Genomic DNA, 14081 nt, shown 5'->3' with positions numbered 1-14081 from the left:
ATGTGTAAATGTGACAGTATTGACAGTCAATGTTGCATTAGGTGTGTAAGTGGGGCAGTATTGATGGTCAATGTTGCACCATATGTGTAAGTGGGACAGTATTGACAGTCAAAGTTGCATCAGGTGTGTAAGTGGGACAGTATTGACAGTCAAAGTTGCATCAGATGTGTAAGTGGGACAGTATTGACAGTCAAAGTTGCATCAGATGTGTAAATGGGACAGTATTGACAGTCAATGTTGCATTAGGTGTGTAAGTGGGGCAGTATTGATGGTCAATGTTGCACCAGATGTGTAAGTGGGACAGTATTGACAGTCAATGTTGCATTAGGTGTGTAAGTGGGGCAGTATTGATGGTCAATGTTGCACCATATGTGTAAGTGGGACAGTATTGACAGTCAAAGTTGCATCAGATGTGTAAGTGGGACAGTATTGACAGTCAAAGTTGCATCAGATGTGTAAGTGGGACAGTATTGACAGTCAAAGTTGCACCAGATGTGTCAGTGGGACAGTATTGACAGTCAATGTTGCATTAGGTGTGTAAGTGGGACAGTATTGACAGTCAATGTTGCAAAAGATGTGTCAGTGGGACAGTATTGACAGTCAAAGTTGCATCAGATGTGTAAGTGGGACAGTATTGACAGTCAATGTTGCATTAGGTGTGTAAGTGGGACAGTATTGACAGTCAATGTTGCAAAAGATGTGTCAGTGGGACAGTATTGACAGTCAAAGTTGCTAAGAATTAAATGTTCCTTCCATAGAAAGTAATTGGTGACATTTAGGACCTGACTAGTATTATGACTAGTGACTAGTATTATGACTAGTGACTAGTATTAGGACTAGTGACTAGTATTATGACTAGAGACTAGTATTAGGACTAGTGACTCGTATTATGACTAGTGACTAGTATTATGACTAGAGACTAGTATTATGACTAGTGACTCGTATTATGACTAGTGACTAGTATTATGACTAGAGACTAGTATTAGGACTAGTGACTAGTATTATGACTAGTGACTAGTATTATGACTAGTATTATGACTAGTGACTAGTATTACGACTAGTGACTAGTATTATGACTAGAGACTAGTAGTGTGACTAGAGACTAGTATTATGACTAGTGACTAGTATTATGACTAGTAGTATGACTAGTGACTAGTATTATGACTAGAGACTAGTAGTGTGACTAGAGACTAGTATTATGACTAGTGACTAGTAGTGTGACTAGAGACTAGTATTATGACTACTGACTAGTATTATGACTAGTATTATGACTAGTGACTAGTATTATGACTAGAGACTAGTAGTGTGACTAGAGACTAGTATTATGACTAGTGACTAGTATTATGACTAGTGACTAGTATTATGACTAGAGACTAGTATTATGACTAGTATTAGGACTAGTGACTAGTAGAAGAGTGATTAGTGATGCAAGTTGTTGAAATGATTGACAAAGTAAATAGAAAAATGTCACAAAGATGTTTTATAAAGAATATTTTCACTTATTACAACTTCACTTGATTGTTGATGATCTTTAGCTTCCTAGCTTAGAGGCTGTTTGCAGAGTCCAGGTGAGATTATATTCCACATCTTTGTGGGGAAACTGGAATTCAATCTTCTAGTGGTAATTGGAGCAGATGTTGTTCCACCTACTGGAGACATGAGCGTCACTTCAGCTTCATGGAGACCAAACTTCTTCATGCCAGACAAATGTGAAAAACAGCAGGAGAAGAAAAGCCAGGCTATAAAACAACCTTTGGAAATAGTCTCAGTGCGAGTGGAACAAGTAGAGCAGCAACATGGAGAATAACAAAGTGGAACATTGCACAAGTAGAGCAGCAACATGGAGAATAACAAAGTGGAACATTGCACAAGTAGAGCAGCAACATGGAGAATAACAAAGTGGAACATTGCACAAGTAGAGCAGCAACATGGAGAATAACAAAGTGGAACATTGCACAAGTAGAGCAGCAACATGGAGAATAACAAAGTGGAACATTGCACAAGTAGAGCAGCAACATGGAGAATAACAAAGTGGAACATTGCACAAGTAGAGCAGCAACATGGAGAATAACAAAGTGGAACATTGCACAAGTAGAGCAGCAACATGGAGAATAACAAAGTGGAACATTGCACAAGTAGAGCAGCAACATGGAGAATAACAAAGTGGAACATTGCACAAGTAGAGCAGCAACATGGAGAATAACAAAGTGGAACATTGCACAAGTAGAGCAGCAACATGGAGAATAACAAAGTGGAACATTGCACAAGTAGAGCAGCAACATGGAGAATAACAAAGTGGAACATTGCACAAGTAGAGCAGCAACATGGAGAATAACAAAGTGGAACATTGCACAAGTAGAGCAGCAACATGGAGAATAACAAAGTGGAACATTGCACAAGTAGAGCAGCAACATGGAGAATAACAAAGTGGAACATTGCACAAGTAGAGCAGCAACATGGAGAATAACAAAGTGGAACATTGCACAAGTAGAGCAGCAACATGGAGAATAACAAAGTGGAACATTGCACAAGTAGAGCAGCAACATGGAGAATAACAAAGTGGAACATTGCACAAGTAGAGCAGCAACATGGAGAATAACAAAGTGGAACATTGCACAAGTAGAGCAGCAACATGGAGAATAACAAAGTGGAACATTGCACAAGTAGAGCAGCAACATGGAGAATAACAAAGTGGAACATTGCACAAGTAGAGCAGCAACATGGAGAATAACAAAGTGGAACATTGCACAAGTAGAGCAGCAACATGGAGAATAACAAAGTGGAACATTGCACAAGTAGAGCAGCAACATGGAGAATAACAAAGTGGAACATTGCACAAGTAGAGCAGCAACATGGAGAATAACAAAGTGGAACATTGCACAAGTAGAGCAGCAACATGGAGAATAACAAAGTGGAACATTGCACAAGTAGAGCAGCAACATGGAGAATAACAAAGTGGAACATTGCACAAGTAGAGCAGCAACATGGAGAATAACAAAGTGGAACATTGCACAAGTAGAGCAGCAACATGGAGAATAACAAAGTGGAACATTGCACAAGTAGAGCAGCAACATGGAGAATAACAAAGTGGAACATTGCACAAGTAGAGCAGCAACATGGAGAATAACAAAGTGGAACATTGCACAAGTAGAGCAGCAACATGGAGAATAACAAAGTGGAATGTTTCAGCATCTGTTCCTCAAAGTCACCCACAAACACTTTTGCACAAAAACATTCTTATTTTGTACTCCTGGAATGTAAACAATGTTTTTGTTGTAATGCCTGGAAGCTAAATGAAACTATGTGCACCACTACAACATACTGTACATACACATGTATATTCTGTACAACATATATAAACTATATACACATGTATATTCAATTCAATTAATTCAATTCAATTCAATTCAATCAATTCAATTATTTATTTATTTCGTACTTGGATGTGTACATTTCAACAACATTTCAACAATCTCACATACCTTACTGCATTCAATACACAGCCATGTCGAAAAGGAACAGGATGAAGAAAATCTTATATTTCCTGCCCCTTCGCACAAAAGAAACATTTTCTTGGTATTTCTTTGCCGGTAGTGCATTAGAACATCCAATGCAACAAATCAATACAAAACAATATATCACATATGCACACACAGGCACCCACACCCACACGCACCCACCCACCAGGGGCGTAGACTCTAGAGTAGTAAAAAAGGCTACAGGACATGTATGACCCAGTTGACAAGAAAAGTTATTGTTGCCTAAAAACTACAAGTTTGTACCCCTACCCAGTGCACACACTCATAGAAATTAATAGAACAAACAATCAATGAAAAGAATAAACAAGCAAGATAAGTTGAACAAAAAATAAATAAACAAAACAAAGACTGAAAAAATAAGGCAATCACTCAAACCAAACAAACTGAAAAAGAACAAGGCAATCATCCAAACCAAACAAACTGAAAAAGAATAAGGTAATCATTCAAACCAAACAAAACTGAATAGAACAAGGCTATCATAACAAGGTATCATTCAAACCAAACAAAGCTAAGAACAATGTGATCATTCAACCAAGGATCCATAGTGCATGTCGATAAAGAAAAAAAAAAAATGAAAGGAAAGCTAGACTATACAATACCTACAGTCATGTAGGATAATGTAAGCGTTGTTTTTTTTGTGTGTTTATTATTATTTTTATTTTTTATTTTTATTTTTTTCCCCTTATTTTTCCCTTTGCGTCCCTTTTGTCAGTGCTCATATAACATCATAGTTCTGTTTTTAAAGACTTTTTTTAATTGAAATGTGTTTTTACATTGCTTTATTTCATTATGGAGAGAGTTCCAGAGTTTTACTCCCACCACTGATGTACACATTTGTTTTGATGTTGTTCGTGCAAGCTGATGCTTAAAGTGCCCTTTCCTTCTTCCTTCTTTTTCTATTAAAGTGAAATTTTTTTGTAGATTTGTTGGTAGCTCTTGACGACTAGCCCTGAACATAACCAATATTCTGTACAACATATATAAACTATATACACATGTATATTCTGTACAACATATATAAACTATATACACCATGTATATTCTGTACAACATATATAAACTATATACACATGTATATTCTGTACAACATATATAAACTATATACACATGTATATTCTGTACAACATATATAAACTATATACACCATGTATATTCTGTACAACATATATAAACTATATACACATGTATATTCTGTACAACATATATAAACTATATACACATGTATATTCTGTACAACATATATAAACTATATACACATGTATATTCTGTACAACATATATAAACTATATACACATGTATATTCTGTACAACATATATAAACTATATACACATGTATATTCTGTACAACATATATAAACTATATACACATGTATATTCTGTACAACATATATAAACTATATACACCATGTATATTCTGTACAACATATATAAACTATATACACATGTATATTCTGTACAACATATATAAACTATATACACCATGTATATTCTGTACAACATATATAAACAATATACACCATGTATATTCTGTACAACATATATAAACTATATACACCATGTATATTCTGTACAACATATATAAACAATATACACCATGTATATTCTGTACAACATATATAAACTATATACACCATGTATATTCTGTACAACATATATAAACTATATACACATGTATATTCTGTACAACATATATAAACTATATACACATGTATATTCTGTACAACATATATAAACTATATACACATGTATATTCTGTACAACATATATAAACTATATACACCATGTATATTCTGTACAACATATATAAACTATATACACATGTATATTCTGTACAACATATATAAACTATATACACATGTATATTCTGTACAACATATATAAACTATATACACATGTATATTCCGTACAACATATATAAACTATATACACATGTATATTCCGGACAACATATATAAACTATATACACCATGTATATTCTGTACAACATATATAAACTATATACACATGTATATTCTGTACAACATATATAAACTATATACACCATGTATATTCTGTACAACATATATAAACAATATACACCATGTATATTCTGTACAACATATATAAACTATATACACCATGTATATTCTGTACAACATATATAAACTATATACACATGTATATTCTGTACAACATATATAAACTATATACACCATGTATATTCTGTACAACATATATAAACTATATACACATGTATATTCTGTACAACATATATAAACTATATACACCATGTATATTCTGTACAACATATATAAACTATATACACATGTATATTCTGTACAACATATATAAACTATATACACCATGTATATTCTGTACAACATATATAAACTATATACACATGTATATTCTGTACAACATATATAAACAATATACACCATGTATATTCTGTACAACATATATAAACTATATACACCATGTATATTCTGTACAACATATATAAACTATATACACATGTATATTCTGTACAACATATATAAACAATATACACATGTATATTCTGTACAACATATATAAACTATATACACATGTATATTCTGTACAACATATATAAACTATATACACATGTATATTCTGTACAACATATATAAACTATATACACATGTATATTCTGTACAACATATATAAACTATATACACATGTATATTCTGTACAACATATATAAACTATATACACATGTATATTCTGTACAACATATATAAACTATATACACCATGTATATTCTGTACAACATATATAAACTATATACACATGTATATTCTGTACAACGTATATAAACTATATACACCATGTATATTCTGTGAGTACAGGACTGATATGTGTTTATAATTATTAAGTAATATGCCAAATGATATATTCCAAAGTACACACACAGCCCCTCCCCCTGGACCCTCCCTTCTCTCCTCTCTGCTCCTTCCTCCTCACCTCCTCTATTGTTAACGTAAGTGAGTTTGACTTTTTTGTAATGTTTAATAAAGTAGCAATATGTCTTTTTTTACTTTGAGACTTTGTTTGTGATTTCTGATTGTTAGAAGAGCAGCGCACACAACAGTTCAGCTTGTCGTTGTTGTTTTGGCTTGTTAATAAATATAAAGATGATCCAGTTTAGCTTGTCGTTGTTATTTTGGCTTGTTAATAAATAGAAAGATGATCCAGTTTAGCTTGTCGTTGTTGTTTTGGCTTGTTAATAAATAGAAAGATGATCCAGTTCAGCTTGTTGTTGTTGTTTTGGCTTGTTAATAAATAGAAATATGGTCCAGATCAGCTTATTGTTGTTGTTGTTTTGGCTTGTTAATAAATAGAAAGATGATTCAGTTCAGCTTGTTGTTGTTGTTGTTGTTTTGGCTTGTTAATAAATAGAAAGATGATCCAGTTCAGCTTGTTGTTGTTGTTGTTGTTTTGGCTTGTTAATAAATAGAAAGATGATCCAGTTCAGCTTGTTGTTGTTGTTGTTTTGGCTTGTTAATAAATAGAAAGATTATCCAATTCAGCTTGTCGTTGTTGTTTTGGCTTGTTAATAAATAGAAAGATGATCCAGTTCAGCTTGTCGTTGTTGTTTTGGCTTGTTAATAAATAGAAAGATGATTCAGTTCAGCTTGTCGTTGTTGTTTTGGCTTGTAAATAAATAGAAAGATTATCCAATTCAGCTTGTTGTTGTTGTTTTGGCTTGTTAATAAATAGAAATATGGTCCAGATCAGCTTATTGTTGTTGTTGTTTTGGCTTGTTAATAAATAGAAAGATGATTCAGTTCAGCTTGTTGTAGTTGTTTTGGCTTGTTAATAAATAGAAATATGGTCCAGATCAGCTTATTGTTGTTGTTGTTTTGGCTTGTTAATAAATAGAAAGATGATCCAGTTCAGCTTGTTGTTGTTGTTGTTTTGGCTTGTTAATAAATAGAAAGATGATCCAGTTCAGCTTGTCGTTGTTGTTTTGGCTTGTTAATAAATAGAAAGATGATCCAATTCAGCTTGTCGTTGTTGTTTTGGCTTGTTAATAAATAGAAAGATTATCCAGTTCAACTTGTTGTTGTTGTTTTGGCTTGTAAATAAATAGAAAGATGATCCAGTTCAACTTGTTGTTGTTGTTTTGGCTTGTTAATAAATAGAAAGATTATCCAATTCAGCTTGTTGTTGTTGTTTTGGCTTGTAAATAAATAGAAAGATGATCCAGTTCAGCTTGTTGTTGTTGTTTTGGCTTGTAAATAAATAGAAAGATGATCCAGTTCAGCTTGTTGTTGTTGTTTGATATGTTGTGTTCAAAGTGTTCAAACCTTCACTAAAATATGATTCCTATTTAAATAGTCTCTTATGCAAAGAAAAATGTGTTTTTGATTAATGAACCCTGTTGAAAAACCAATGAAGTTTGTGAATGGAGGTTCCAGGGTTATGGATTTGGGCAGGTGGACTGGATTAGTCGGCCAGAAATGAGAAGTTGTTGCAAGCTGACACGTCGTCTTCTTCATCCTGCAGAGTTTTGTTGGCTTTGGAGCGGGCCTTTATTTTGAAGGAAGGGGGAGGTTGTCCCAGGCCCAGTTAGGACATCAGCGGGCATATATCCGCCATCAGGTGTGTTGTTCTTGGGCGCGTGCCAGGAGCGTGCCGCAGGTCACTTATTAGCTGCGGCTAATGCCTCCTGCAGGAAACCATCGGAGGTGAGGGGAAAAGATGGCCGTCACTGTGAGCAAGGCGTGACAACAGGCCGCACACGTCGCGGCTGCAGGACGTGTGCGGCGGCGTGCGCTCGCTGAATTCCCTCTGCCTGCGCTCGCCAGCACAAAATACCTCGGCGGTTTTTAATTCTGGACCGCGGCCCAGAAGCTCCTGCTGGACCTCCCCGTCTCGCGTAATCACTCGCTCCTTCTCACATTTCCTCAAACTTTCATCAAACTACTCCCACAACTTCTGCAGCTATCAGAATGAAAGAAACAGAGTGAACCCTCTTGTCAGCCATCAAAGGGGATAGGTACCAAATACGGTACTTTGGGGCGCCGACCGGTCTGATTCAGGTAAAATACAAGTCCCATACTACGGTGCCGGCTCTTAGCACTTGGCGATCACTCCAGCAGCACTGAGAGCGGACTCAGCCAAACTACCTCGAGGTAATGTTGCACTTTGTAATGCCAACGCAGGAATTGACTCAAAAAACTCTCCAACGTAACTAATAAGTCCACTTTTCTACAAATGTGCTGTCTTGATGCTAATACACATTGGCTTTGCTATTGACATGCTACTAAATAGCATCAGCCATTTTACATGGCGATTTCAACACCTCCAAATGTGCTCACGAAAACTACAACTAAGATGCACGTCACGGTCAAACAGCTGGTGGTGTATTCAGTACAATACTTACGCTATTAACACTTTTTAGGGTGCAACAAAACACTTGATTGAGCAAAGCCTGAACTGACCAGCCAACACCGCATCAACTAAACGGAGTACAAAAAGATTCAATCTAAGGCTGGACTCCCGGGGAGAGGGTCCAGACTGAGGCCAGGGAGGAAAAAAAACTCAATAGCCATTTGCACACATAAGTAGGGATGATGTTTGATAAGAAATTATCGAGTTCGAGCCCATTATCGAATCCTCTTATCGAACCGATTCCTTATCGATTCTCTTATGGAATCCAGATAGGTTGTTGTATATGGAAAACAACACAATATTTGGTTTAACAAAAGCTCACTTTTATTTTATAAGAAAAAAATATAATAAAATAAATAAATAAATATTGACTGTTGTTACCCAAAGTATATTAAGTGGGATTTTTCAGAGAAACAAATATATACAGTAACACAAAAACAAGCTGTCTCTGTGATCACTATAGGTGTATAAATAATAATATAGTGTTAAATAAAATCAGTCCCTTGGGCACAAAACTGAAAATAATACAGCTCTCCAAAAAGTGCACTTCTGCTGCTATTGGAACATACTAACTACACACACTATGACACTAAGAACACCAAAGTCATCAATCAACAATTCTTCCCCCTTACATGAGAGCGAAGCCTGGCAATAATTGCATATTGCCTGTCCTGCCCTCACTATACGTGTTGAGGTTACACAGCTTGGCAGACAGCTAACAAACAATCCAAAGCACATTCATCCATTTAGGCTCTTTATTGTTGTTGATCTTGCTTTGTCTTTTCCTATCTTTACTTTTTTTAAAAACTGAAATACACGCAATGACAAATGTATAAGCTATGTGATTCAATTAATGTAATACACAATATGTAAATATTAACTTCACACAAATATACAGTACTATCATCAAACAAATACTTCTGAGTGTTGAAACTATTTCGATGGTGGAAATACACGACTGGCAGCCATTTTAAGTCCTCAAAACATCCATTGAAACAGTGCACAAAAATTGTTTTTCAATAAACATCTTAGTATCAAACTTAACCACTTTCCACCTTAATATTGAGCTACATAAACAAGTTAAACAGTTTACTTACACACTTATCTTTTCCAAGGCTTGTAAGAGCTAACACAACTTGTCTACTTCTCAATTGTCTCATGAACTGAACTGACGTCGTCAACCCGAAAGTGCCCAAACTAATGACGCGTAGTATTTTCAGATGGCCACAAGGTGTCAGTAAGAGTCTACAATCAAATGGGCATAACATTGCCGTCCCACAGGGCATTTCCTGTGGGAAGGGATTTGTTCTCAGGGATTCGAATAAAGAACCAACTCTTTTTCTTTACTATAGTGGCCTCAATAACGGGAACCGGTTTTCAAAAAGGGATTCGAGTGCATGGAATCGGTTCTTTTCTTATCAAACAACCGGGAGAACCGATTTTGAACATCATCCCTACACATAAGTTACATAGAATACACAGGACTTGCAACAGAGTAATCAGTCTGACCTAAGCCTTAATAATAATCGTTGTGATCAACACATGCTCTCATATTTTTTGATGACAAGGTGGTAAACTGTTAGATATGATATCAAATAGGATGAGAATGAAGAGTAAGTCAGAGTTAAGATCTGAGTCAAGAAGTTGAAGAACCTGATTTAGTGATCGTTGACTTTGTTTTGTTATGTAATAAAAATGAATAGGGAAGTAGTTTTAATATTGGTCAACTTTCAATAACCTTCAAATGACAGCTGACACATGTGATCGGTATTGGTATCGGCCGATCGTACTCATGTATGACCTGTATGAGTGCCAACATGACACAGCAGCTGGGAGGACACGTGCAGACAAGTTCACTCTTCAACATGTTTCACATGTGATATTGGTATCGGTGGATCGTACTCATGTATGAGTGCCAACATGACACCGCAGCTGGGAGGACACGTGCAGACAAGTTCACTCTTCAACATGCTTCACATGTGATATTGGTATCGGTGGATCGTACTCATGTATGAGTGCCAACATGACACAGCAGCTGGGAGGACACGTGCAGACAAGTTCACTCTTCAACATGCTTCACATGTGATATTGGTATCGGTGGATCGTACTCATGTATGAGTGCCAACATGACACAGCAGCTGGGAGGACACACGCAGACAAGTTCACTCTTCAACATGCTTCACATGTGATATCGGTATCGGCCGATCGTACTCATGTATGACCTGTATGAGTGCCAACATGACACAGCAGCTGGGAGGACACGTGCAGACAAGTTCACTCTTCAACATGCTTCACATGTGATATTGGTATCGGTGGATCGTACTCATGTATGAGTGCCAACATGACACAGCAGCTGGGAGGACACGTGCAGACAAGTTCACTCTTCAACATGCTTCAAAAGTCAAGACCTGCACACTTTTCCAGGCCGCGGGCGCAGCAGCAGGTAGGGGGCGCTCTCATTGGTGGAGAGCGGGTGCTGAGTCAGCACATTCCATATTGGTAGGTCACCTGACCACACCTGGTGCACATTGTGCAACCGCTGAGATGAACCATGTGGCTCACTATCGCCCCCAGAGGGAGCTGTTGGTATCACACACTGATCAAACAGGAAGGCTGACCACTCACCTGGACAGGTGCGTGGTCAGGTGCAGCGCCTCGCAGGTTGATGACGTGCACCTCCTGGGGGAGGCCGGTGGTGCCCCGGCTGGCGCAGCCCGACAGGGCGGTGAAGGTCTTGAGCGCGGCCTGCACGGGGTGACCCTCGCCCGCAGGATCCAGCTGGCACATGGCGGGGAACACCAGCCCTGCCACGCACAAAACAAAGTTGTCTTTTACAAGCAATAATAACAAATGACTTTCTCTGCTCAAACAATGGTTCAAAAAGTAACAAACAATGGTTCAAAAAGTAACAAACAATGGTTCAAAAAGTAACAAACAATGGTTCAAAAAGTAACAAGCAATGGTTCAAAAAGTAACAAACAATGGTTCAAAATGTAACAAGCAATGGTTCAAAAAGTAACAACCAATGGTTCAAAAAGTAACAAACAATGGTTCAAAAAGTTGTCTTTTCCAAGCAATAATAAGAAATGACTTTCTCTGCTCAAACAATGGGAGCGTTTCAGGTGCAGGACGAGTGATAAACACATTTTACAGGCGCTCCACGCCGCCTCAGAGTTTCCCCGCAAGCGAGCCAGGTCTGACTCCCCCCCCCCCCCCCCCGAGCGGTTACCATGGAGACCCAACCAGCACCTGGACCACCGGAGGTCTGGTGGTCCTGACCCTAACCCCTTAAATAACTCCATGTTATTTTTTTTTACAACCCTTAACTGTTTTTATTGTATTTTTTATCACTTAATTTAAAAACTTTTTTTTTTTACAGTAAATAATTTTAATTTTTTATATTTTATAACCCTGAAGTGTTTTTTTTTATTTTAATTGTATTTTATGTATTGATAATTTTATTTATTTTTACAGTATATAACTAATTGTTTTTATTTTTATAACTCCTAACTGTTTTTTTTTTTAATTTTTTTTTTTAAATTTCTACAATAAACTACTTTTTTTTTGTATTAATTAATTTTTTCTACAGTAAATTACTTTTATTTTTCATATTTTATATCCTGGAATTGTTTTTATTTTAATTGTATTTTATTTATTAATTCATTTAAAAAAAAAATTGATTTACTTTTACAGTAAACAACTTATTTCTTTATTTTTTTAAATAAATCTTAACCGTTTTTTCTGTTAATTTTATTTTTATTTTAATTTATTATTTAACTTTTTTTTTCCTACAATAAACTACTTTTTTTAATGTTATTTTTACAACCCTCAACTGTTTTTATTGTATTTTGTATCACTTAATTTAAAAACTTTTTTTTTTTTACAGTAAATAATTTTTATTTTTTATATTTTATAACCCTGAAGTGTTTTTTTTATTGATTTTTTTACAGTAAATAACAAATTATTTTTATTTTTATAACTCCTGTTTTGGTTTTTATTTAATTTTTTTAATTTTTATTTTTACAATAAACAACTTTTGTTTATCAATACATTTTTTCTAATTAATTTTTTTTTACAGTAAATTATTTTTATTTTTCATATTTTATACCCTTGAATTGTTTTTTTCTCATTTTAATTGTATTTTATTTATTAATATTTTTTAAATATTTTAATAAGACAGTGGACATGTCTTGTTTCCATGGAGACAGTGGACATGTCTTGTTTCCATGGAGACAGTGGACAGGCGAGCAGGGAAGACAAATGTTTACGTGCACCATGACGCTTCAACCTCTGCTAAGTTCTCAGGTGGCCAACAAGGTCTGAGATCTACGTGACCCACACACACACACACACACACACACACACACACACACACACACACGCACACGCACACGCACACACACACGCACACGCGCACGCACACGCGCACGCACACGCGCACACACACACACACGCACAGGAAGAAACAAGTGTTTCCCGTGGTGAAGGTCTGCGGTGTCAGGTTCTGGGTTTGAGTCCGCAGCGTGGCGCCTGCACGTTACAAAACACGCCAAGGTTGCAATCTTGCAACATTTGGAAACAATTTGAGGGAAAGCTAGATTTCAATGTTGACGTCTCCTTACTGGGGGGGTTATTTCCCTCACACAACTATTGTTGTCTCTTCCCGTGCTGTTGTTGTGACATCATCACGCTACGTTTCTACACTGCCTTCCTCCTGGGACAACAGCGGAAGATCTAACCTGGTGTTTCCTCACCGGTGAGCGCCCCCTGGGGGCCCGCCAAAAATATATGTGTTTGTCAGCTGTGGTCCGTGTGGGCCGCAGAGGTTCTCAGTTGCAATACACTTTCCCACCACTTGGGGCAGTAATGACCATCAAACAAAGATAGGAAGTCTGGACTTAGACTTCCTTTTTATTGTCATTCAAATTTGAACTTTACAGCACAGATAACAACAAAATTTCGTTACATAAGAGCTAAAGTCACTGAAAAGTTTCTTAAGCGCAAAAATGATGACTAAAGTGGTGAAGATGTATTTTCATTTGCACTTTAATTTTATACAGTTTTTTATTATTTTCATTTTATTATGTTTTTTTTTTACTATTATTTTTTAAACCCTTACTTTTTTAATTGCTTTATTTATTATTA

The 14081-nt window shown here is 36.1% G+C and overlaps 1 protein-coding gene across 1 annotated transcript in view; it reads right to left on the bottom strand.

Annotated features, from left to right (window-relative positions):
- Positions 1-14081, bottom strand: part of LOC133644448 (transforming growth factor beta receptor type 3-like) — a 148963-nt gene that overhangs the window by 86023 nt on the left and 48859 nt on the right. The window contains exon 3 of the mRNA XM_062038941.1: positions 11562-11740. Coding sequence (XP_061894925.1) covers positions 11562-11740 — 179 coding nt within the window. The remainder of the gene's footprint in view (positions 1-11561; positions 11741-14081) is intronic.

Source organism: Entelurus aequoreus, linkage group LG27 (genome assembly GCF_033978785.1).
Source record: "Entelurus aequoreus isolate RoL-2023_Sb linkage group LG27, RoL_Eaeq_v1.1, whole genome shotgun sequence".
Lineage (NCBI taxonomy): Eukaryota > Metazoa > Chordata > Actinopteri > Syngnathiformes > Syngnathidae > Entelurus > Entelurus aequoreus.
Note: the sequence above shows the minus strand (reverse complement) of the source record. Positions and strands in the feature narration are given on the sequence as shown.